Source organism: Ailuropoda melanoleuca, chromosome 6 (genome assembly GCF_002007445.2).
Source record: "Ailuropoda melanoleuca isolate Jingjing chromosome 6, ASM200744v2, whole genome shotgun sequence".
Taxonomy (NCBI): Eukaryota; Metazoa; Chordata; class Mammalia; order Carnivora; family Ursidae; genus Ailuropoda; species Ailuropoda melanoleuca.
This window is the reverse complement of record NC_048223.1, coordinates 90,506,967-90,531,057: the sequence shown is the minus strand read 5'-3', so window position 1 is coordinate 90,531,057 and position 24,091 is coordinate 90,506,967. Positions and strand designations below refer to the sequence as shown.

The 24,091-nt window shown below is 43.2% G+C and overlaps 2 protein-coding genes across 5 annotated transcripts in view; both read right to left on the bottom strand.

Moving 5' to 3' along the window:
• ZFAND4 (zinc finger AN1-type containing 4) overlaps nucleotides 1-977 on the bottom strand; it is an 82,525-nt gene extending 81,548 nt beyond the window's left edge. For both annotated transcript variants that reach the window (XM_019806994.2, XM_011233624.3), the window contains exon 1: nucleotides 646-977. The gene's annotated coding sequence lies outside the window, so the exon portion shown is untranslated. The remainder of the gene's footprint in view (nucleotides 1-645) is intronic.
• Nucleotides 978-3,697: 2,720 nt separating this feature from the next.
• The window catches only part of LOC100475173 (WASH complex subunit 2-like), a 51,718-nt gene continuing 31,324 nt past the window's right edge, over nucleotides 3,698-24,091 (bottom strand). For 2 of the 3 annotated variants that reach the window (XM_002926239.4, XM_011233622.3), the window contains exons 20-31: nucleotides 23,291-23,454; nucleotides 20,565-20,670; nucleotides 17,536-17,691; nucleotides 15,213-15,395; nucleotides 12,630-12,758; nucleotides 12,421-12,501; nucleotides 10,865-10,987; nucleotides 9,612-9,674; nucleotides 9,041-9,253; nucleotides 6,806-7,420; nucleotides 5,819-5,996; nucleotides 3,698-4,059 (exon numbers count right to left, since the gene is read on the bottom strand). In XM_002926239.4, coding sequence (XP_002926285.2) covers nucleotides 3,920-4,059; nucleotides 5,819-5,996; nucleotides 6,806-7,420; nucleotides 9,041-9,253; nucleotides 9,612-9,674; nucleotides 10,865-10,987; nucleotides 12,421-12,501; nucleotides 12,630-12,758; nucleotides 15,213-15,395; nucleotides 17,536-17,691; nucleotides 20,565-20,670; nucleotides 23,291-23,454 — 2,151 coding nt within the window. In that variant the 3' untranslated portion in view covers nucleotides 3,698-3,919. The remainder of the gene's footprint in view (nucleotides 4,060-5,818; nucleotides 5,997-6,805; nucleotides 7,421-9,040; nucleotides 9,254-9,611; nucleotides 9,675-10,864; nucleotides 10,988-12,420; nucleotides 12,502-12,629; nucleotides 12,759-15,212; nucleotides 15,396-17,535; nucleotides 17,692-20,564; nucleotides 20,671-23,290; nucleotides 23,455-24,091) is intronic. The other variant, XM_002926240.4, reaches the window with a different exon arrangement.

Here is a 24,091-nt window from a genome sequence, read left to right as displayed (position 1 = left end):
TGTGGTCATTCTCCACTAAGCATATTACGGAACCCTATGATGTTGGAAAACGAGGGGCAAGGAGACTCAAAAACAGGATGGAAAATGTTGCAAGAATTATACAAGAGCAAGAGCAAAGAAAGAGGCAGCTGGAGAAAAAAAATACTTCCAGAATTTTTACCAATAATTTAAAAAACATACTTAGTTATTAGGAGTAATGGCATCAAAAAACATTCCTAAATCAATACCCAAAAACATTACTTTCTTCTAAAAAGTTCTAAAAATACACAAAGATGAGAGAGAAGTTAAAAGACAAGTAAGTCATAAACAGCACTAAATAAGTAATTTCACTAGGAATCGGCTTTATCCTGTTGTAAAGAATATTAGCCACAGAGGGCAGTTATCTTTTAAACTTTTCCCCCAATATGAAGAGATCCAGAATGTTATGCGACCATTAAAAACACTGCCTTTTAATGAACTGCTTTTACTAATTATGTGAAAACATTCCCGTTTTAAACACCAGCTACAGAAGTCTATCCACCACTTCACGCATATGTACCCTACACTTTAGCCTGGCCACAGTTTTCTAGCGGGTCTGGGAAATCCCTCAAAGCCAGCGTCTGTCTACTCGAGCCTTCAATACACACTCGAAGCCCCCCGGGTCACCTGCGCAGCCCGTGCTCCTCCGGGATAAGCTCCGGCTACCCACACGCACGGGCCTGATCTGGAGGACAGTGCTCAGGCTCCGCGTCAGAATCGACGACTGGCAGATGAGCACCCGTCCGACGGGGCGGGGCGGGGCACTCGCGCAGCGCCAGCGGAGGGACGGAAAGTGGAGGCGGCGTCCTCGGGGAAGGCGACGCGCCGCGCCGGTCTCAGGGCAGCGGCGGCGGAGGGGGCGGGGCCCGGCTGCCCCGCGCCGAGCGGCCGGCGCTCCTCTCCGGCCCGCGGAGGACAGCGGCGGCAGCGCGGCCCGGCTCAGCGGNTCCGCGGGCGCCGCGCCCCCGCCCCTTTGTGACACGGTGTACCAATCGCTCGCCAGCGCTCACGTCGCCCTCCAATCAGCGAGGGGGCGGGCGGGGGCGGGGGCGGGGCCTGGCCGCCCGACGCCGGCGGTTGCTCGGGAGCCGGGGCCTCCTCTGCGTTCGGTGGTGGGTGTCGGTTAGGCGAGGCCCGGATGTTGGCCCTTTATTACTAACAGTGGGTACCTGCCGCACGGCCTGCTGGGAGCGGCGGTATTGGCCTCTGGCCAATGACGGTGTGAATAGCACCTCACCAGAGGCCACCTAAGGTTGCTCTTAGAGGCGCCCCAAGTGCTGGGGTGAGGAGGGTCCCCTTCAGACCCCATTGCATTCCTGGTCATTTCAGGGCCGTCTAGCCCTTAACAGATCCCCCTTTCCCGTGCTTCACTGTTTCCTAACGTTAAGGCCTCAATGGTCTCATCTGAAATACCGGGCCATTGCTGTACGCGGGTGAAAACAAGGGCAAAAACAAATTACCTCTCTTGGTCTCCTCTATTTATTCCTGAGAGATGTAGGCCAGGCATGAGAGTGGGCACCCCGGGTTGTTAAATCTCAGAGTAGGTTAAACCTAGTCACACTTCTTTTGTCTACTCTAATTCCCAAGGTGCTGAACTCAAGTGTACACAATGACAACATAAACCCTCGAACCTGAAATGGGCCCCCACTTTTTCTCTCCATTCCCCACACACGTTCTAAATCTAACATTTACAGATTTTCCAACCAAAAAGGCCTATTTCACTAGGTGAATTACCAAAATGACAACAGTAAGCCCCCTCCCAATCCAGCTTCATCATCATCATGAGTCAGAGGAATGAATCTAAGATGAACCCCAACATCTACTCTCTCCTATCCTTTCTCATGTCCCCTCTGAGACCCCACCCACCAATTAATCTCCACAATCCAATATTGAACATACACTGGGGTTTATGGTAGACACATCTTCAGGCTCTTGACCCTGGTTCCTTCTTAAACTCCAATACTGAATAGATTGGAGCACCTTAAGGACAGAGATATTATCATCTTTGTATACAAATTCTAAAAATAGTACCTGTGATGGAGTGAATCATACTGAATCAAAAATTTAGTTTTTCAACCTGCCTCCTCACTTCAGTCAGGAGAATTAAGATCACAGACTTTGTGGAATCAGGCAGATGAGCTTGTATCCTAGGATTCCAACACGGAAGCTCTGTTATATTGATCAAATCATTCTTTTTCATCATCATCATCATCATCTACCATTTTTCAACTGCTATGTAGTCAACAAGGGTCGTTGCATATTCTCTCCCATCACAATCCTACAAAGTTGGTACTCAACACTTGACAAAGTTGACAAAGGAGACAGAAGCTAAGAAAGGAAAAATAATTTGCCTACACTCAAACAGCTCTAGAACCAGATTTAAATCTAGGTCTCACTACAAAAGCCAAACTTGTTCCACTATTGTCCAGATTTTAGCCTCGTCTGTAAAATGAGGACATTGCCTATCTGGTAGACTTATGGAGACTGGATAAAAGAACATGGAAAGTGCCAACCATAGGACCAGTAAGTATAAATCCCTTCCCCCTTTCACACCTCTCAAAATAGCAATTTGCATATTTTCTAACTCTAATTTCTCATGAATTTCCTGGAATCAATCCTAATGATGGATTAGGAGAATTATCGTTCCCAAAGGAAAACAACATGTTTAACAAATGCCTACTGAGTCAGACATAGGTGCAGGTAACTATATACACAAGTAACCTAAGAAACAGAAGGTATAAGCACCCTCTTTTGCCATGAAGTCACTCTCAGAGCAGAGCAGCACAAAAGGCCAATCTGTGAGAGCTGTACAAAATCTCTGACTCTGTATCAGCAATTCCAAGTTCAATCTTAAAAAGCGCCAAAGGAAGAATTTAGTGGTTTCAGGACCGGTGAAACCAACCGGGCCGCCATAGGTACAGTTCGAATACTTAGCACCAACATGGCACAGCACAAGAAAACACAAACTGGAGGAGGGGTCAGCTATCCATGTGGCTAGCAGCTACCACATTGGACAACACAGTTATAGAATATTCCCATCAGTGCAGAGTTCTATGGAACAGTGCCACTCTACAGAAGTACATTTCCATCCTCAGTACTTTTCCTTCCAATTTCTGGGTTCATTCTGCCTCATTCACAAAATAATGCAAAGCTCCAAAGGAATGCAAATGGATGCCGTAGAGCAAGGATCAGAAAACTGTTTCTATAAAGGGTCAGACAGAAGGTTTCTTAGGCTTTGTGGGCCATCCAGTCTCTGTCACAACTACCGAACTCTGGCATTGTAGGTAGGGTGAAAACAGCCATAGACAATATGTAAATGAATGGGTATGGTTGTGTTCCAATAAAACTTTATTTATAAAAACAGACAACAGAGGGCCACAGCTTGCCAAACCTTGCCTTAATGAACCTATAGAGGCATTTTCAGAATTCAGTGGAATAAGAGGAAACCTCCTCTCCTACTTCAGAGAGTCATGAAGTATATAATCTCTCGTCCCCTTCATCTATCACCTGCCTAGGCTCTAAGCTAGGGCTTCAATCCATGAAAGGAATATTCCTGGTCATCTGACATTGCTTCCTCTGGAATTCCCTGCCCATTCATGAAAGACACATAGAGGTTTCTTCTCCAACATGCCCAAAGTCATACTGTGGCCCCAGCAAGGCTTATTAAATAAAAATATAGTTTAAAAAAAAAAACAACACTGTGAAATATTTATTTGTGTTTTGCAGTATTAAGCATGATTAAAACCAGGACAGAAAAATATTAAGTATATTGGGTGAGAAAGAGGTGAGCTAGCTGTTTCAGTATTTGCTTTTTCTAATTCCATTAAGACAATGAGTACATAAGACAGCATCATTAACTCCAGGATGTAGCTGAAGGGTGAGATGTGATACCCTGTATGCTCTACTGGCCTCCAAAGGCGTTCAAGGGATCATCAAATATGTTGGACGCCTTCTGTTCAGATCTTGGTTCAGGCGCTGCCTGTGAAGATCGACTTTTTGGTTTGGTTGTCTTAGCCTGGATACCAGAGGAGAAGATATCATCTTTAAAAAGAAAAAAAAGAAAAAAAAAAAAAAAACAAAGAAAAAGATTTGCTGATTAGGCAAGAAAATAGATGCTTTTAAGACACATCCACATAAATCACCAAACACTCAAGTCAACTTGTAACAGTAAGGGATACCAAAAACACTATGGTCCTGGCTTTGCTACTAATTAAGTTTTATGATTATAAACAAGTCACAGGTTCTGTCTGACCACAATTTTCTCAGCTACAAAAGTACGTGTGTACACATGGAGAAGAGGAAAAAGGGAAGGACAACCGAACTCCAATCCTGCCCCTGACTTTACTATCTGTGGCATTATACCTACTTCTACACTCTCTTCCCACTGGATTTTAAAAGGAAAGGGCAATACAAATAAGCAAAGGGAAATCCAACATAGGAGTACTGCTCTTTCAGAATAAATGCACCTATCTGAGGCACATCAATACCAAAAATGTAAGTCTTTATGACTACATTCGTGTTTAGTTGTTTCACTGCCTCTAGCGTTTCATGACTCATCTTACTCACCTGTAATGTTACTGCTAGAGTTCTAGCCTACATTTTAGCATGTGTACATAAAGATATGCATACACAAATGTTAAAGACCATGGCATTATTTTTAATAAAGAAAACGTGGCAACAATCTAGATCACCTTCAATATGTTAATGGCTGAATACGAAGGAATACATACAACCACTAAAAACACAGAAATGATCTCTATGTACTGACATGGGAAGACATTAAGTGACTAAAAAGGAACAGAACACATAAAATAAATTCATATTTTGGAAAAAATATGTATACATTTCTATGTATACAGAGCTCTATTAACATCACCACAGTTGACAGGATACACACCGAACTCTCAATAATGGTTACCTCTAGGGATTGTGTTTCACATTTTACACTTCTCAGAGAGTATTCATCTATTATAACAGGTATGTGTTACTTTTGTTGTAATCAAAAAAGCAAAACAAAACGAAGTCTCTTCTGCATCCCCTGTGGGGGGAAGCAGGTGGAGACAAAGCACACGGCTCACTCCAGGAATAGGCCCCATGTGGCACTGCAGCTGCACTTAACCCCAAGGTCTAGATTTGGGGGAGAAAGGCGAAGGAGGAGAAGGTAGATATTCAGCCTCAGCTCAAGTCCTGTCCACTAACACAGGACATCTCAGAAGTGCCACATGTAAGATTAGGCCTTAGGCTTGCCCATTAATAAAGCAGATGTTATACCACGGGGGAGAAATGAGCATGTTTATAAACACAGACATATCTGGTGAGACCTTAAGTCTGAGTTACAAGCTGCTTTCATATATAATCCTGCTCTCCTCCTGCACTCCCTCCTCCGTTCTCTGAACTGCTGACACCCACTCTTCAGTTACAACTGACTCGAACAACCACACCACACCCGAGGCAGCCATCGCAGCCCACTTCAGCCTGTGGGCCAGTTTCTGACCCTCCTTCCATAACATCAGAATGTTCGGAGTTATCACAGATGACTGGCAGGGGGCATACTAATACTAAAGGTCAAATTCTGGGCTCTTTCAAATTCCTTGATGAAGACCAGAGCAAAAAGTTGTCTCACCGAAATAAGTAGTCCATTTACTTACCCATCCTCAGCCTAACTCAGGATTACATAGCAAGCCAAAGGAAACCCACTAGGGAGTATTTTCCAAGAAAGGGCCCACACAAAGGTAGCAAGGGAAATAACAGTCACTGAATGGTAATCATTCTCTGTATCATATGTAGACAATCAACTTACCCATATCATCATCAAATATAGACTTAGCTTCCACTTTCTTTTTGGATTTTTCTTTTGGTTTTACAGTTAGGTCAGCAAAGATATCAATGTTATCATCAAACAAGCTGGATTCAAATGTTCTTTCCTTGTCTCTTGTTTTTTGTGAGGGTCTGATTGCTTCTGTAGCAAATATATCATCCTTTTTGAGCCAAAAAACAATTAAAACAATTTTTGAAATCAAATTGTAGAAATGCAAACTGCCACCATATTCTGGGACAGCCACGTGACCTGCTCTCTCTGCCTGGAATGGCCTACTCCATCCAGATCTCTGCCTGGCCCAGTCCTTGCCTTTCTTCTAGTCCCAGCTCAAGTGCCAGCTCCATAGAGAGGCTTTCTCTACCAGTTCTACCTGAAGGAGTGGCTCCTACCCCGATATATCCGTCACTCTATTCCACTGCCCTGACGTATTTTCTTTAAGGTACTCAACATTATCTGAAAACAGTTTATTTGCCTGTTGCCCTGCCTGTATCCAATGCCTCTAACATACTGGTCTAGCTCACTTTGTGCCTCCAGTACCCAGATGCTCAATAAATAGGGCCAAGAGAGTGGCACTAAAAGCCTTCCTGCCTGCACTAAGTTGTCCGCTCCAACCAGGGCCTGTTTCCCAAGAACCAGAAGCTAAACACTTAAGCTGTACTGAGGCTACTTTATGTATGTCAGAGAGAGACATGCCAAGGAAGCGGACTACAGCAACATGCTTGATAAAAAATCAAGATTTTTATCAGTGGCTATGGCCAGCCAAGAACCACCTCCATGTGAAACAAAACAAAAAACAACTTCTAAGTAAATTTCAGAATTACTAACAAAAGGACCTAATTATAAGTACTAAGCAAGTAGATAGCAAGCAGCAATGAAACAAGATTATTGTAATGTACAGCTCAAATGAGCCAATCCAGTATTTGTCTTAACATAGAACCAGGCCCAAAAGGTATGGTTATGTCCTATTACCTCAAAAATATCTTGTGCTTTTGAGATGACATCCTGATGACTGTTGGATTTTGACTCATTCTTCTTGCCTTTCTGATCTGTAAAGAGATCATCCTCATCTTCCAAGAGGGGAAAAGGATTCGTTTTCTTTGCTGGTTTTGGTTTAACAGACTGGAACAGATCATCATCACTGCCTGCCTCCCCTAGAGCAGGAAACATGGGGCTCTTTTCTTTACCCCCTGGTGGGTTGGCCAGGCTCTCTGCTGCCTTTGCCTTGGCTTTTCTTCTCCCTGTGGACTGAGATCCAGTGCCTTTGGAGAAGATATCTCCAGGATCAAAAAGATCATCCTCAAGAGACTGACCCAGAGATTTCACAAAGGGGCTTCTGTCCACTTCAGACACAGGACCACCTGCCCAAGCTGGAGTGGCAGCTGCCATGGCCTCTTCAGAGCTGTCTTGTCCACCAGCTGCCCTGGGCTGTGGCTGAGGATCACCTGGTGAAATGTCTCCATCTGTCAAGTGTGCAATGGATCTTCTGAGGACACTCACGTCCTCAGCCTCACTGGACTCCTGGGCAGCCAACCTCCGAGCCGCACGGGTCTGTGGTCTACGCTTCCCTCTCACTTTGACCCGGCTCTGCAATGGCAAAAAAAAACATGTTGATCTAACGATTAAAAAAAAAAAAAGTGTTCAAAGCTAGCATAGCAAATAATCAGTGACTCAAAGTATTAAAAGGTTGTCTGGTCTACCTCAAACAAGATATTATCTAAGACACAGAAGAGATTATTTCCTAAAGATTTCCAAAGACATTTAATAGCTACTCCAAGACTGCATTACTCTTAATCTTTTAATGTGCCCCTTTTTGAGTCTTTGGAGGACAATATCTGTTCAATTTCACATGAAAGCCTTCATCTGCTGCTGGAACCCTGCAAAGTAGGCATGTTGGTACTCACTCTGCCCTCGGTTTACATGTGGGTATCTTTCAAAACAAGTAAGAATCAGTGGGAAATCTAGTGTTAACCTTTACCAGGGGCTAGCTTAACACCAGAATCCAAGACCAGGAGGATAAAAGACAATAAAAAAAGAGAGGTAATCTAAAATGTTCTTTTCTTCAAGTACAACAAACACTAAATTCAAACACTAAATATTTCACATAAATAATGTGGCTAAGAAATCGGAACTTTTAATATAACCACAAAGTATGAGCTACTTATTAGCAATAATTCAGTATTTGTGATTATTTTCCAAATTATACAATCAAGCAGTTTTAAGAAGGTACAAGCTACTTTGGCCAAAGTACTTGGCTGTGTGTGCTTATTTCAAGAAAATTTCACAAATAATTTTAAGAAGTAGCCAATGTAGACTTACCCTCCCCCTCACCAAAGGTTAACAAAAAAACAGAACAAAAGGAAGGATATTTTATTTTTCACAAGGAAGCAGGTTTGGAAATACTTAAAATGAATGTATTTTCCAGGGTTATCTGAGGTACTACTGCTTACTCAGAGATCAGACAAGATTTTCTAGAGAAGGAAGCCTGGATAGAAAAGAGAAACAGCTAAAATGAAAGCAAAGCTCAAAGAGTTCAGTCCACCCAGCCTACATGCACAGTCCCATGGACCAGTGTGACAGAACCGTACCAGCCGGGAAACAACTGCCAAGGGATCTCAGAGGAGGGAGCCCAGGACGAGAGGGCAGGAGGGGAAACAGCACAGGAGCAGTGAAGTCTGAGCAGACTGTCAATTCGCAAGAGCATTCCTGACAGAGGAAGCAGCACAAGCTGCTGGCAGCAGCAGGTCGGGGTGTGTGTGCTCATGGAACGGTGCCTGGTATGACTGGAGTTTAGGCTGACAGTGTGGCTGGTGGGCAAGTTGGAGGCTTTGATTAGCATGGTTTGTAAAAGGCTTTAACACCACGCCAAGGAGCTTGAATGTCCTCCTTCGGGCAGCAGGGAGGCCAGCAGAGGAGGGACGTGATCTGCGCTGTGTTTAAAAGACCTCTGGGGAGCAAGGCAGGAGCGCCTGGAGGAAGTGAGACTTCACGTGGCTTCTGAGCAGAACATAAACATAACAGAGGCAGTGGAAGGCAGAATTAGGAAGGTGTAAGGTGGATGTAGAGGCTGAAGAAAGGAAGAGGTGCCTCCTTCACATGGGGAATGGGAGGCAGCCTATGGTGTGTAACTGATAGGAAGAAATATACAAGTCATTCCAGCTTAAAAAAAAAAAAAAAAAACCAAGCAAGCAAAGGTGGTTTCATCACCTTGTTTGCACTGTGTAACGTGTCTGCCTGAGCTGGAAGATCGAAACTCACGCCGGCCTCCCCACTACTGAGAAGAGTGGGCATACTTTCCAGACTGTGGATCCTCTCAGGTTCAGATGAAGGAAAACCCAATTCTGGCAAAACGGGCTTTATTCCAGAGATCTGGGGGGCCGCTGCAGGCAGCAAGGCTGCTGGATTAATTGCTAAATTTGCCTAAAAAAGAAAAAGAAACTTACTCTGTATGTTTTCTTAAAACACAGCAGTCTATTATTACTACTGTGACACATGACAAGAGACATGGTATACATAATGTATAATACGACAAGAGAAAGAAAAAGGCAGGGAGGTCTCCTGATCTAGTCTTAGACTAAAAACAGAATAAGATTATATACCTGTGCCCACCACTGGGACCAAAGAAAAGATGTTACAGACGCAGCACACAAGAAGCAACAACTAGAGGGTGGGGAAGAGATAAGAAAATGCCTGGCAGCAGCTGACAAAAGTAAATATCCAAAAAAGTTTATAGATGCCACAAGGCAGGCAGTGAAGATTCCAGACATGTTATAATTACTTGTATTTTCCAGATCCGAGGGGATGGCTCTTTGGTTTTAAATGGAGCGGGACCTGGTGAGTCCTGTGTGAAATTACATTCAGTTAAAAATCCATTGGGGAAATAGAAAGAAAAGTATCTCTTGGATTACACTTATGCCCATTAAATTTGATGGAGCAAAGCTGTCACTTTCTGTAATTCTATAATGGGAAAGGCATTCAAATCTCTCCTGGGACCTTAAAACTTTTCATTAACATTATTTCACTTATGCCTCCTCACCTGTTGTATAGGAGGAATGCTGTCAGACCATATATGGAATAAAGGCAGACAAAGATCATGGGTTAGATTCCTAACAGTCATAGTGTACCAGACACCAAAACCTGACCAGCTGGCAAAATTACCATGCTGGTTACCCCACACACCAAATACCACAGAGCACACCGAAATTCACACACAGCCTAATGCACTGAGGTTCTAGAAGCAAGGGAAGCTGAAACTTGGGGCAAGTCATTGGGGATGTGCTCTCCCTAGTGCCTGGTTTTCACAACTCAATCCAGAAACAGCTGTAAGCCAGAACTGGATCTCACTCTCCAGTTCTGGCCTGCTCCCAGAACGAGCTCCAGAGAGAAGACTGCCGAGGACAGAGATCTATCAGCAGTGACCTCAGGAGAGGTAACCAAGAAAATGGGGGAACCAAGGAATTGGATATAATTTATATTTAATTCTAATGTAATTCTATGCCAACGCAGCCCAAAGGGAGAAATGGGGGTTCTAATGGAAAAAAAGATTGTTCACCCTGTATTAACTCTATCTTGGAACTGAATTTGAAAGTTGTCCAAAAACAGTAATCATAAAAATAGCTTCATGGGACTGGGCTGTAGAGTGAGAAGAGAGGAGGGAGCAGGGAGGTGTGTTCAAAAAAAAACAAACAAACAAACAAAAAATAAAAAACCACACAACAAAGCACAGGAGGGGCGCTGGCTGGCTTGGTCAGTAGCAGAGCGTGCAACTCTTGATCTCCAGGTTGTGAGTTCAAGTCCCCTGCTGGGTGTAGAGCTTTACTTTAAAAAATGTTCAAATTGCAAAATTTTTAAATTTTTAAAAATTTAAAACACACACACACACACACACACACACACAGTCAAGAAAGAGGTCGTCCTACTATCTGTTTCCTCCCTACTCAAGAGAACTCTGAATACCGTTGGGTCTACGTGAGGGTAGTCCCTCTCTCCAGAGATGCAAACAAAAGCTGGAAGTCCTTAAGCAGTTCTAACCTGAGGTGTTTCCGGTTTCAATGTGCTTTTTTCTTTGATACCCTGAGTGGATTCTGGATGTTTCTGGTTCTTGAAAGAGGATACCGAGTGGTCTTTTTTCACTATCCTCTTCTTTTCTGATATCTTCAAAAGAAAAAGAATACCAAACACCTGTCATGTATCTTAGAAATTTTAAAGAAAAGTCATAACTCATAAAAATAATCTGGCTTGTGAGTTTTGAGTCATTTCTCAAATGAGGGCTGAAGACAAAGGCAGCATTTCAGAAATGGCATTCTAAAGACTGTGACCTTCTCAGGAGAATTCATTATGCTAAACAGAAGATACAGAGTACCTAGGGGCGCCTGGGTGGCTCAGTCAGTTAAGTGTTTGCCTTTGGCTCAGGTCATGATCCCAGGGTCCTGGGATCGAGGCCCATGTTGGACTCCCTACTCAGTGGGGAGTCTGCTTCTCTCTCTTCCTTCACCCCTTCTCCCCCCTCTTGTGCTCTCCCTCTCAAATAAATAAGTAAAATGTTTTTTAAAGAATTTTAAAAAGAAAATAGAGAGTATCGAACAAAATCTACTGGGGTGGGGGAAAATGACCCAAACAGGCTAGCACTCAGATTTAAAGCTTTGCACCTGAAAGGCACAAATATTTAGTCACCGTGTTGCATGTACTGGTCTCTCAATAAACAACTTAAAAATCAAACAAATCTGGGGGTGCCTAGGTGACTCAGTCAGTTAAGCATCCAACACTTGATTGTGGCTCAGGTCAAGATCTCAGAGCTGTGAGGTCAAGCCCCATGTCAGGCGCAGCATAGAGCTGCTTAAGATTCTCTCTCTCGCCCTCTCTGCCTCTGCCCCTCCTCCCTGCACTCTCGCTCTCTTGCTCTCAAAAAAAAAAAAAAAAAAAAAAAAATCAAACGGGGGAGCCTAGGTGGCTCAGTTGGTTAAGCACCTGTCTACCTTTGGCTCAGGTCATGATCCCAGGGTCCTGGGATCAAGTCCCACATTGGGCTCCCTGTTCAACAAGGAGCCTGCTTCTCCCTCTGCTGCTCCCCCTGCTTGTGCTCTCTCTCTCTCTCTCCCTCACTCTCTCTGTCAATTAAATAAACAAGCAAACAAAAAATCAAAGAAATCTGTATAATAAGAGCTGGGATTCGTTAATGCTTTAACGTTAGGAAACCTAAGATGGGGACACTACAAACTCTGTCATCAGCACTCTATCTACCATTCCTCTACTAGTAAGCCCCACAATTCTTTGTGTGTTTTCCTTACTCTTTTTTTTTTTTAAAGATTTTATTTATTTGAGAGATGGGGGGAGTGAGAGAGAGAATGTGCACAAGCGGGGAGGGCAAGGGGCAGAGGAAGAGGGAGAAGCAGACTCCCTGCTAAGCAGGGAGCCCGATGTAGGGCTCAATCCGAGAGTCCTGGAATCATGACCCGAGCCAAAGGCAGACACTAACCAACTGAGCCACCCAGGCGCCCCTGTATTTTCCTTACTCTTGTAACGATATGTTACTTTCCTTCCCAGAAGCCTTCCCTCACACCCCAGTATTGAGAACAAAAGGCTTGTACCAGAGGCTGTGACTTGGCAGGGCTGAAAAGATCATCATCTTCATCATCCCCAAACAGGGTCCCAACACTTGGCTCTGATAACTGGGAGAGACAAAACTCAAATTCAGTATTCAAAACAAAAGCCATTTATGAAGAGAACTAGGTGAGCTGCTGACATAGTATCTAATACAATAACAAAACCATAATGTGAAGAACCTTTTGAAACTGACCCTGGTTTTCTTGGTGCCAGAGAAAAGGTCAACATCTGGGTCATTGTCCTTCTGGAGCTTATGACTAAAAAGGAGCTCTTCATCCTGAAAGACACCGGTGCTCTTTGGGCGGGCATCAAGATCGGGATTCTGGAAAAAAGAGGGAAGTTCTAAGGATTTACGCCAAGGAAATCAAAGTACAAATGTGGAACTACAAAGATATCCCCTGCAGCTGTTTACAAATGGCTAAGGGCTGGACACAGCCCAAGTGCCAATCAAAAAGGGAATGACACATTCACATAATGGAATACTACGGAGCTACCAAAAACAGTGAAAAATATATTGGCAAATACAGATCACATATATATAATCTGGAAAGATCATCTTCCAGCCTGTATGTAATAAATATCTAAACTTTTTATTTAAAAAACAATCCATTAATTCCCAAAATGAGAAGCATTTTAAGGGTGAAAACACACAAAATCAAATAATTACCCTCCATCTCATTCACAAAGGGAAGACGAGAACGCAGCTGACTTAATACCAGAACAACAGAGTGGTCAAGCATGTTTCCCTCATCTGTCAGCATCTTACTCCAAAGACCTGGCACAGGTATGACCAGCCAACCTTCCCCTATGCCCATCTACCTTCCATCCCACTACCTTCAGATTCCAAACAAGTTCTTTCTGTTTGGTAGGGTATCTGACATTTGAAAGTTACTATTCACATTACTTGTTTTGACACTCTAATGCCCCAGACTAGACATTCTAAAATACTCCCCAATTTTTTTTTTTATGTTAGATAGAAGCTACCATAACAGAGCAGTGAAGGAACGCCCCAAGGCAGAGTCCCAAGTCCCTGAAGGGGAATGAGAGAGACAAGAGCTGGAGACAAGGACGATATAAAGACGCTACACATTAAAAACCCGAGAGCACAACATCCTGACCTTGTGACTTCCAAGACCTTGGTGCTGACAGACCAAAGAGCCACAGGTGCAGAACACAAGCTCTCCTCTTCCATCTCTGCCCCAGTGTAACCCCTGGACTCATTATAATGCATTTGCATTGCAGGTACCCCCTCTCTTCCCCCCTGCCCCAAAACCCAAGGAGAAAGGCTGCTAAGACCTTTCTGGTAACAAACCTTGCTAGGTCAAAAACTCCCCCTCCCAACCTGTGGAAGGAGCTTCCCAAATGACTGGAAGCAGCCTTCATTAGAGACCACCCCACCTCTCAGTCCAGAGAGACCCAATAATATCCAATCCCAAAACAACCGAGGGTCAGGTTCCACCTCACAGAACCTGCCCACTCTCCCACCTTGACAGCGTACTTTCACTTGAATAACCTGCCTGTGCTTGCTACTTCCCTTCTGGCTGTCTTTATTCCATTGAGGGTCCTCATGTAACCCTCCTAAGGAATCCAAGGACTGAGACCCTCGTTCACACAAGGTAGACTCTCTCGCCCATAACATTTACTATCACAAGCACAGGTTAAACAAAAAAATTCACAACCGAGGAGATGTGTCACCTTAAAAATTAATTATTATTATGGATTATACATAAAAACCCAACGTCACAGTAACTAAGTTTACAAGGTTCACAACCATGAAAATCAGCACAAAATCACGCCCAGTAAAAGGCTGAAAGAAAATACAGCAAATAATTCATATTCACTATGTGTAGCTCTCGTTTATAAACAGGGTTAAACTACTGGTGTAATAAAAAAATAATAAAGCATTTTTTATAGAAATCAACATAGACCATTTCCTCAGTTTGGTTTACAAAAAAGCACTGGCAATATGCCACCTTATGGGTTTTGCTTTTAACATCTCTATTGAGATAAAATTCACAAACCATAAAATTCACCTAATGTATAATTCAGTGATTTTTAGTTTATTCAGAGTTGTGCAAACACCACCACTAAGTTTAGAACACTCCCATCACCCCAAAAGAAACGCCAGTCCCTCTCCATTCTCATCCACCCCACTCCCCCAGACCCAGGCAACCACTGATCTATTTTCTAGCTCTACAGATCTGCCAGTTCGGGACACTTCAAATAAATGGAATCATAAAATATGTAGTCTTTTGTCACTGGCTTCTTTCTTTCCGAATGTTTTCAAGGTTCATCCATGTTGTAGCATGTATCTGTAAATGACACTGTCAAATAATATTCCATTTTGAATAGATACATTACATTGTTTATTGAGTTCTTTGCATCTTTTGACTATAATAAGTAACGCTGTGGAGAACATTACATTCTAGCTTTGTGTGAATACATGTTTTCATAACTCTGGGATATATACCAAGGGGATGAATTGCTAGGTCTTGGTGGTGACTCATGTTTACCAAATTCAGGAACTACCCAATCGTCTTCTGAAGCAGCTGCACTAATTCACATTCCCAACAGCAACACAGGAGGGTTCCAGTTTCCCCACATCCTCACCAACACTGGGCTGACATAGAAAAAGTCAACAATTGTTGGTGGAGATATAGAGAAACTAGAACCCTCAATTCTTCAGTAACTCACATGATGGGACGGACACCATAAAATGAGATTCTTTTATCCTTTCAAAAACCTGAAACTAATAACTTCATTGCTTTTTGCTCACCTTTCCTACTTCTTTCTTTGGAGCTTGGATGCTGTTTTGATCTTCTGTTTTATCCTCTTCCTCATCAAACAAACTAAGAACAGTTTTGGTTCTACTTTTGGTTCCTTTGTCCACAAGGGAGGATGAAGAAAAGAAATCAGTATGCTTGACTGCTTCCTGAGCAGATACAGTCAAAGGTCCTCCCTGAAAATAGAAACAACAAAAAATTAAGTAACATACAGAAATAAAAGTCCCACTGTGGGACCCCTGCCCCAAACTCCTCAGTAATTCAGTAACTGCGACATTTGGATGTTTCCGGGCGCTATAACTAATCACATCTACTCCCAAGTAACAAAACACTGCGGCCAATTCTCAATCAGCTGCTCCAACAGACTCCTGTGCAGATAATTCATGGCCAAAGATAATTTTTCCAACCAGTTTAAAGTCATGGGTCACTTCTTCCTACCAAGAGATACACGTATCAGTTATAACTCTGAGCCACACAGGTTGCTCATGAGCCGTAAATAACTTAGTCATAGAGAAAACACAAATGCCAATCACCAGGAGTGGATCACATATTTCCTAGTATTTCATTAATACCTCAATCCCAAGGAGAAACCTTACCGACAAAATCAGACCGTTAAACTATAGAAGGCTCACACTGTATTATGTAACTCGAAGAATCACTAAAATGAGCCTAAAATGTAGCATTTATTCGTTCAACAAGTTCCTCATTTCAGGTAAGATACCACTGATTTTAAGAACCACTATTACTGTATGAACCATTAAGAAAAAAACAACTCCCAATTCAACATGCCACCGATTGTGAAGTACATCCTAATTTCAGAGTGATCAAACTATGGAAAACATGCTTCTGTGAAGAAACAGGTAATTTCAAAGTGCCTACTATGCAGGAGGTAATATGCTAAGTACTACAAATATCATGGTAAGCCAAGGAAACCTGCCCCGGTCCTCAAGGAGCTTATACTCAAGCCAGAGCCGGCAGTGCAACAAGCAGGTAGACTTCAGGCTGACTGGCTAACTCAGGGGCTACAGGGACACAGAAAAGGTCCACACAGAAACTACAGGTAGAGAATGTCACACAATGTCTCAGGTACAAATAAAATATTTGTATCACTGCAGCTCTGAGAGTCTCAACAGGAAAAGTGTATGTGATATTCTTCACACAGGCCCTGAGAGAGATTAAACATGAACAGCTGAACATGCAGAAAACAAGAAAAGTTCGAAGAAAAGGAAAAGGTAGGGGTGCCTGGGCGGCTCAGCCAGTTCAGCATCTGCCTTCGGCTCAGGTCATGGTCCCCAGGGTCCCGGGATCTAGTCCCGCATCGTGTTCCCTGCTCAGGAGGGTGTCTGCCTCTCCCTCTCCCTCTGCCGCTCACTCTCTTTCTCTCTCTCTTTCAAATAAATAAACAAACAATCTTAAAGCATTCTTTTAAAAGATTTTATTTATTTATTTGACAAAAAGAGAGACAGCGAGAGAGGGAACACGAGCAGGGGGAGTGGGAGAGGGAGAAGCAGGCCTCCCACTGAGCAGGGAGCCTGATGCGGGGCTAGATCCCGGGACCCAAGGATCATGACCTGATCCGAAGGCAGACGCTTAACAAATGAGCCACCCAGGCACCCCAATAAATAATCTTTAAAAAAAAAAAAAAAAGGTATACAGACACCGAAGGCCATCACCGACCCCCAGGTCGGTGCAGCCAGCAGCCTTGTCTACAGGCTCCTGCAGATGACAGGCCACCCAGGAGAAAACAGCAAACGTTTTAGAAGACAGAGAAATTTCACTCTACTCTCTAACAGCCAACACCAACTAAATGTAAAAGAACAGGAAATTAAGATCTTCTTAAAACAGTCATTTTAGTTCAAGTACAGGTGGAAGCAGAAGAGAACCAGGGGGAGCAGAACCGCTACAAAGGGAACACGTCAGAAAGAGCAGACATGCAGAGAGAAAACCAAAATGAAAAATAAGATGTGGGAGAACACCCTAGTGTTCTAGAAAGAAAGGCAAAACAGACCCGGACACAAGATGACAAAGAAAGGGTAAAACGGGAGAAATGCATGGCACCGTGTGCACCGATGCCCAGAAGGGAGACTGATCAGCAAGAACGACGGTAAAGAGTCCCTGAATCGTGGCATCGGTTTGTTTTCTTCACGCTTTCCAGTGTTTTCAAAATTTACAACAAATTAGCCATTTATTCTCTGCAGTAGAGAAAGGTAAGGGTGTGTGCGTTTGTGTATACGTGTGTGTGTGTGTATGTGTGTCTGTGTTTTACAAGACACGAGAAACAAATATATCAGAGTAGACACGTAGAAAACAGTCTACCTTTTCTGACTCCTCAACCACAGGAGTGCTCCCCAGTTCTGACGATTCTTTGGCACCCTCAGCCCTCTTATCCACAGGTTTCACTCCAAATGGTCCCTCCTTCTCTTCTTCATCGCTGAACAGCGAAGGTGGTACCTCAGAGACAGGCTCTTTTTTCTACCAAAGGAAGAGCAGATGACATCCTTAAAAACAGAAGTGTGCTTGATTAGCAAGACAACATACAGAACAAGGCGAAACCACAGTTCTCGAGTTAGCGAAATGTGGTGGTAGAGAGAGTGCGGGACAGTGAGCGGGGCACAAACAGGGCGAAGGAATAAACGCCACCCCCTCAGGCTTGCAGACACAGCGCTTCACAACTTCGGCCACGACAACACCTGCACCTGTCTCCGTGTGTCCATTCACTTCACAGACACTGCCATCACCTACACCCTGACCTCTGTCACGCAGACAGCTACTAGTCTCTCCTCTCTGCCTCCCTCCTCTCACATTTCAGCTCAATGATGTCGTCCAGAGCCGCCCTGGTAAAATAAGACACGCACCTGAGTACTTCGTCTCCCACCCCCCGCCCGCACTGTTTGCGTTAAGCACGTGCTACACATGACAATCAACTGACACTTCATTTCCTCCCTTTACTCACCTGCATCCTGTCAGTCCTCACTATTCCCTACACCTACTGTAAACTTTCGCACTTCCCTGCTTGCTCCTCACTGTCTGTAGAAGCAAATCCTCCTCATCGTTCAAGCATGGCCCAGCTCAAGGTCACCCATAAAGGTTTACCTGTCCTCCATCTTTAGTAAGTTATCAGTTGCTATGTTGATATGATTATTTATCCCTCTACCTAGCCTTTATTTCACTTGCTTCCTCATTTACATGAATAGCTATCACATATCTGCCCACAAGGTCCTCTGGAGAACTGTGGGACAGGATGCGTCACCTAGCGCACATGGTGAGGGTGGAAAAGAGGAGTCCAGTTTGAACGAGATTACGGGTGGCATGGGAGACTCAGCTAAAGCATTTGTGACAAGGACAAGACAGGACCGGGCTGCATTTAGGAACAGAACCAGGGCAACAGCAAGGAGAGCAGATGAAAGGAAGGAGCATTCACAGAGAAGTGAGAAAAAAAATTATCTCAACAGTCAAGGCTAAAGGGACGGGAAGAAACATCCCTAATAAACTAGCAAGAAACAGTGACGGTTACTCCACCTAAGGCAAAGTAAGCCACACATGTCCTGGCACAGTTACAGGGAATACCGAGAGTGGCGATAAAGAACAAGCTGAAGTTTATGGAAATAAAAACATGCTGCAGGATGAGAAAAAAGATGCATAAAAATGTACCACATGATCTCGTTTAAATAAAAGAAAACAAACACGGGGCACGTGGAAGCAGGCCTGAAAGGGCTGACAACACACGGTTACCAATGATTCCTCTGGAAGGAGTGTAAGGACTTTGTATTCTCCATGCACTTTCTAAACCTTTTTAAAGAAGGCATCCATATATTACTGTATAATTTAAAATAAACTTAAAGCAAAAAACATTTAGGAGGTATGGAAGAACCAAGGATCAGCCTCTAGAAGACAAAGTTCCAGGCTCCTCTCCAGCTATTTTGCTCCTGTCCCGCACCTGGGCAGGTATCAGGGACTTGGTGACACACCACCATGACGAGAGGAGGAGGGCCTTCCACAGCAGGCATGGGTGCAGGAGCTGCCACGCTGGCTGCTCCCACAGGGAAGGAGTCCCAGGGTCTCATCCCTTCTTCTCTGTCTTGCATGTCTTCTTGCCTCTATCGCACGCCAAATTTGCATGGCCTGAAGTTGGAGCTGAAGGCCTGAGAGCAGGCTGTGAGTTGGCTTGATTCTGGCCTTTTAGGCTAACCCAGGTCAGAAGAAGGAGGTCTCCATGGGGTCTAGCCTAAAAAGTTTGACATTCCCCTTGGGGGCTGTCAGCAATTGCCAACTGGCAGTAAAATACTGCTTGGCCTCACTTTGTTCTATGTACAAACTCACATATACCCACTAAGGGAAGCAGCTGGGGAGGGATAATGACAGGGCAGAGCGGGATTCCAGGATGCCTGGGTTCCCTGGACAACTATTATCATAATCCCACCTTCCTTTCATTCTTTAATACTCCTTTTTGATATAACTATAATCAAGATTGGCTAGATTTTTTAGCTTAGGTGATGGTGGTAGTGATATCACTTAGGTGTAATCACTGGAATCATTTACACCAGGTAGTCCCTGATGGACTTTTTCTTATCACATCCTTTAATTTTTTAAAAAAATTTAACTATGGTAAAAAACATAAAATTTACCATCTTAACCATGTATATAGTTCAGTGGCGTTAAGGATGTTCACGTTGTTATGCAACCAATCTCCAGCATTTTTCCACCTTGCAAAACTGAAACTCCGTACTCATTAAAAGACTCCCCATTTCCCTCTCTCCCAAGCCCCTAGCAACCACGATTCAACTTTCAGTTTCTACGAAGTTGACTCCTCCAGGTACCTCGTGTAAGTGGAATCATATACTATTTGTCTTTTTCTGACTCCCTCATTTCACTCAATGTGAAGTCCTCAAGGTCCATCCATGTTGTAGCATGTGCCAGAATTTCCTTCCCTTTTACAGACTGGCTACTGACATAAATCAGGACTAAAGTGTTAGTACTTGAAATGTGCTCCTAAAAGGAATAACGTGTCCCTTACCAGCCTGGTCTAACGTTACCACGATTCCATGAGGCTGCCGCTGAGCCTGACGACCCCCACCAGAACTGCAACAGCCCTCCCCGCCGAGACTCCAGAGACCTAACCCCTGATGCTAAATGGGTTGTGTGACATGGAGGAACCCTTTCCTCCACACTTTGCACTTGTACTTCACCTGTAAAATACCACTAGAAGATCTCTTTCTAGAATTAGCAAATGGGTTTTTCCATTAGACTCAGCCTCCAAGTTCAGGTTTTAGGAGCTGACTCAGGGAAGTATCACTATTCATGTAACATCACCTCAAGGATATTTCCTGGACCTAGGAAGTTAATACCGTTGTTGTAGGAGGAACAGATGCAGCAGGAGGAGAGCCAAAGAGAGAGCTTCCACTATCAGCATCGTCTTCAAAGAGGAGTGACACTCTCTGGGTCTTCTTTTGGCTACACAATCAAACAAAAGGTCAAATTAAAGGCAAATGTGATTACAAAATACAACATTCCCTCTAGGCCATACTTAAAGGAACCCACCTACTACCAAAACACCCAAGCCATCTGCTGACCTTACATAGTTAAAAGGAAACCAGAAAAACCTTTAAAGTAGGTGCAATTTGTGTCTAGCAAATCATCAGCCTCTGTCTCTCAGCCATATGTAAAAGAGTTTGGAGGCCTCCTCACTCATCTTGTCCCTTTGACTCACTGTAGGTGCACTAGCTGTTAGATTTGCAAAGTATTTAAAAGCATGTTCTGGGATGTGGGGAGGAGAGGTGGATTTAGAGTAAAAATGCTGTAAAGATTTGAATTATCAGATTTTATAGCACCTGTTAGCTTTCTAGAATTCTCGAGAAGTACAGAAACTAGGGATCCCTAGCATTTGTTTTCAATAAAGAATATACTGGGGGGGGGGGCGCCTGGCTAGCTAAGTCGGTGGAGCATTCAACTCTTGATCCCAGGGTCATGAGTTCAAGCCCCATGTTGGGCGTGGAGCCTACTTAAAAACAAAAAAGCAGCGTGAAGTTAAAATATTTTCTAAAAGAGAGAGAGAGAGAGAGAATATCCTGGGCCCTTTCAGTCACAGCTCTCCTCACCACCTTTCTCTAGCCTGTCTTCACCCACCTCCTCACCTAGGATTCTGCCCTGTCCCCTAGACAAGGTGGCCAATAAACATCTGCCAGAACAAATACTGATCAGGATTTGTAAGGGACAGGAATATGAAAGTAGAGAGTCACACGGAGGCTTAGCACTAGACGTGGGGAATCCAGAACAGAAAGCGTTCTAACAACTGAAAGGTCAGGTTCCAGTTTTTACTATGTGATAAGGAGTCATCCAACTAGCACACTACAGAATTACCAAGGTAACGAAAACTTCAAATTCAATTTTAGCTAAGTAAAGATGATACTAACACGTCATTTCAGTAAACTGTTCACCATATAGATCTACGTACTTCATAATTAATACATACACAAGTGTACGTGTCATAATCTTTTTCGTAAGTTTAATTACTAGCAAGACACAACCTATGTAATTTATTCATTAGTTAAATACTGACTTCTACCTATCTCTTAAAAAGGCAAAAAACCACCTAAGGATCACAGACCAGGGAACACAACTAACCAAACGCATTTAAGTAGACATACACGCTAAAGAATGGTTAAACATTAAGATTATACCTTGAAGAACTTATAAAAGCAAAACACCACAGTACAGTGGTATCTAATATGCCTTTACAGATATATGCCAATAAAAATTTACATGAATTATAACCAAATATTTGACTACGAGGTGATGAGTGATCACAAAATATTTACAACTATATCGGATGCCTAAAGAAGACCAGAAACCTCATTAAAACAGCTACACCAGGAGAGTATCTCATGCATGATCTTCTGAACAAGTAATTTCTAAAATAAAACAAAACAAAACACCAAACCAACCCACAAAGAATAGGTGATGACAGATTCTGAAGGTAAGAAAATGAGTCAGCTCTCCGCACAAAGCTACAACAGAAAAGAGCAGAGTCCTTAACCTGAGCCCTCACTCCCCACACTCAGCAACTACTGGTTAAATGTGGGCCTCCCATGGAGCTCTGTCCTCAGAAAAAAAACATGCTGCTCAGTGAACTATCATCATAAATAACAGGTTACATATTTTGATTTATGTGAAAGGTACAGACATCAGCAAACATGAAGACAACCAGAGCCTATGGCCTAAACCAGGACATTTCTGAGAGTGACAGGGAAATTAATAATAGTTGTGCTGGAATGACAGGCAAGCCAGGACGTGAGCGCCCTGCTCATGAGGCAGTACTGCACAACTCTGTCAGAGTCACAGCACTTCATTCTTTTTTTAGAACGGCTTTGAGATATAATTTACATACCATAAAATTTACCCTTTTACAATATCATATGCAATTCACTGGTCTTTAGTATAGAGTTGTGTACCTATCACCACAATCTGACTTCACGATATTTCCATCAACACAGAATGAAACCCCATGCCTGTTAACAGTCACTCCCAACTCTCCTTGCCTCTCAGCCCCAGGAAAACACTAATTTACTTTCTGTCTCTATAGATTAATCTGTTCTGGATTATTATATACAAATGGAACCACACATGTGGTCCTCTGTAACTGGCTTCCTTCAACTAATCCAGTATTTAAGGTTCATCCATGCTGGAACCTGTATCAATATTTTATTCCTTCCTATTGCTGAGTTAAGAGTCCACTGTATGGACAGAACACATTTTCTTTATCCTGTCATTGGTTGAAAGCATGTTTGGCTTGTTTCCACTTTTCGGCTACTCTGGATAATGCTACGACAAACATTCACATACAAGTTTTTGGGTGGACACATTTTCATTTCTCTTGAGCATCTACCTACGAGTGAAATTAAGTCATTTTGAGGGGAAAAATATCTTACAAGTGCAAATCAAAGATGTTCTCCCTTGTATGACTACTAAGTAATGAGTATCACATCACCCCAAGAAACTGACATCTTGTGAATCAAATACCTTTACTTATTATCACAGACACTGGTTAAATGCTTTCTGACAATGACTATCTCACCTGTCCTTAGCAACAGCGAACAGATCGTCTTCATCATCCTCCTCAAAGAGACTGGTCTTCTTCACAGCCTTGGCCTCCTGCTCCTGAGTCGTGCCAGAATTCCTAAGTTTTGACCTGTTGTCAGATGCTGAGTTCGTCTGTGAATCAGTAATATTCCACTGGTCCTTAAAATAGAAAATATATATTAAAATCCTGGGGCAATTCAGACTAAGGAACCTGGAAGTAAAATGAAACTTATATTCATTAAACTAAATTGCACTTAAACTAAGTATTAAACTAAGTGCATCACTCTTGAAGGAAGTTCATGTCTGGGACTTTTCTTTGAACTCTAAATTTAGACAGCTGGGTTCTTTGACCTCACAGACCGTATGCCTTCCTCCATCACCATACTATGTTTCTCCCCTCTGTGGTTCTGTTCTGGGTCAGGAGAGGGGAAATTGTCTACCTTAGGAGATTCAAACTTATATATTAGAGGGGGATGAGAAAAAAGAGGAATGTTAAAAAAAAAAAATCAAGAACACTCAACTTTGGAGGAAAATGATACTTTAAAGATCCTAAAGCAGGCAAAATATAAAAAATATATGAAAAAAGATATGAAAAGCTCATGCAATGCATATCTAAACAAGACACAATGAAAGCTGCTAGTGGGGTGTCTGGGTGGCTCAGGTGGTTAAGCATCTGCCTTTGGGCTCGGGTCATGATCCCAGCCCTGTGTCGGGCTGCCTGCTGAGCAGGGAGCCCGCTTCTCCCTCTGCCTCTGCCACTCCCCCTGCTTGTGCTTGCTTACTCTCTGTCAAATAA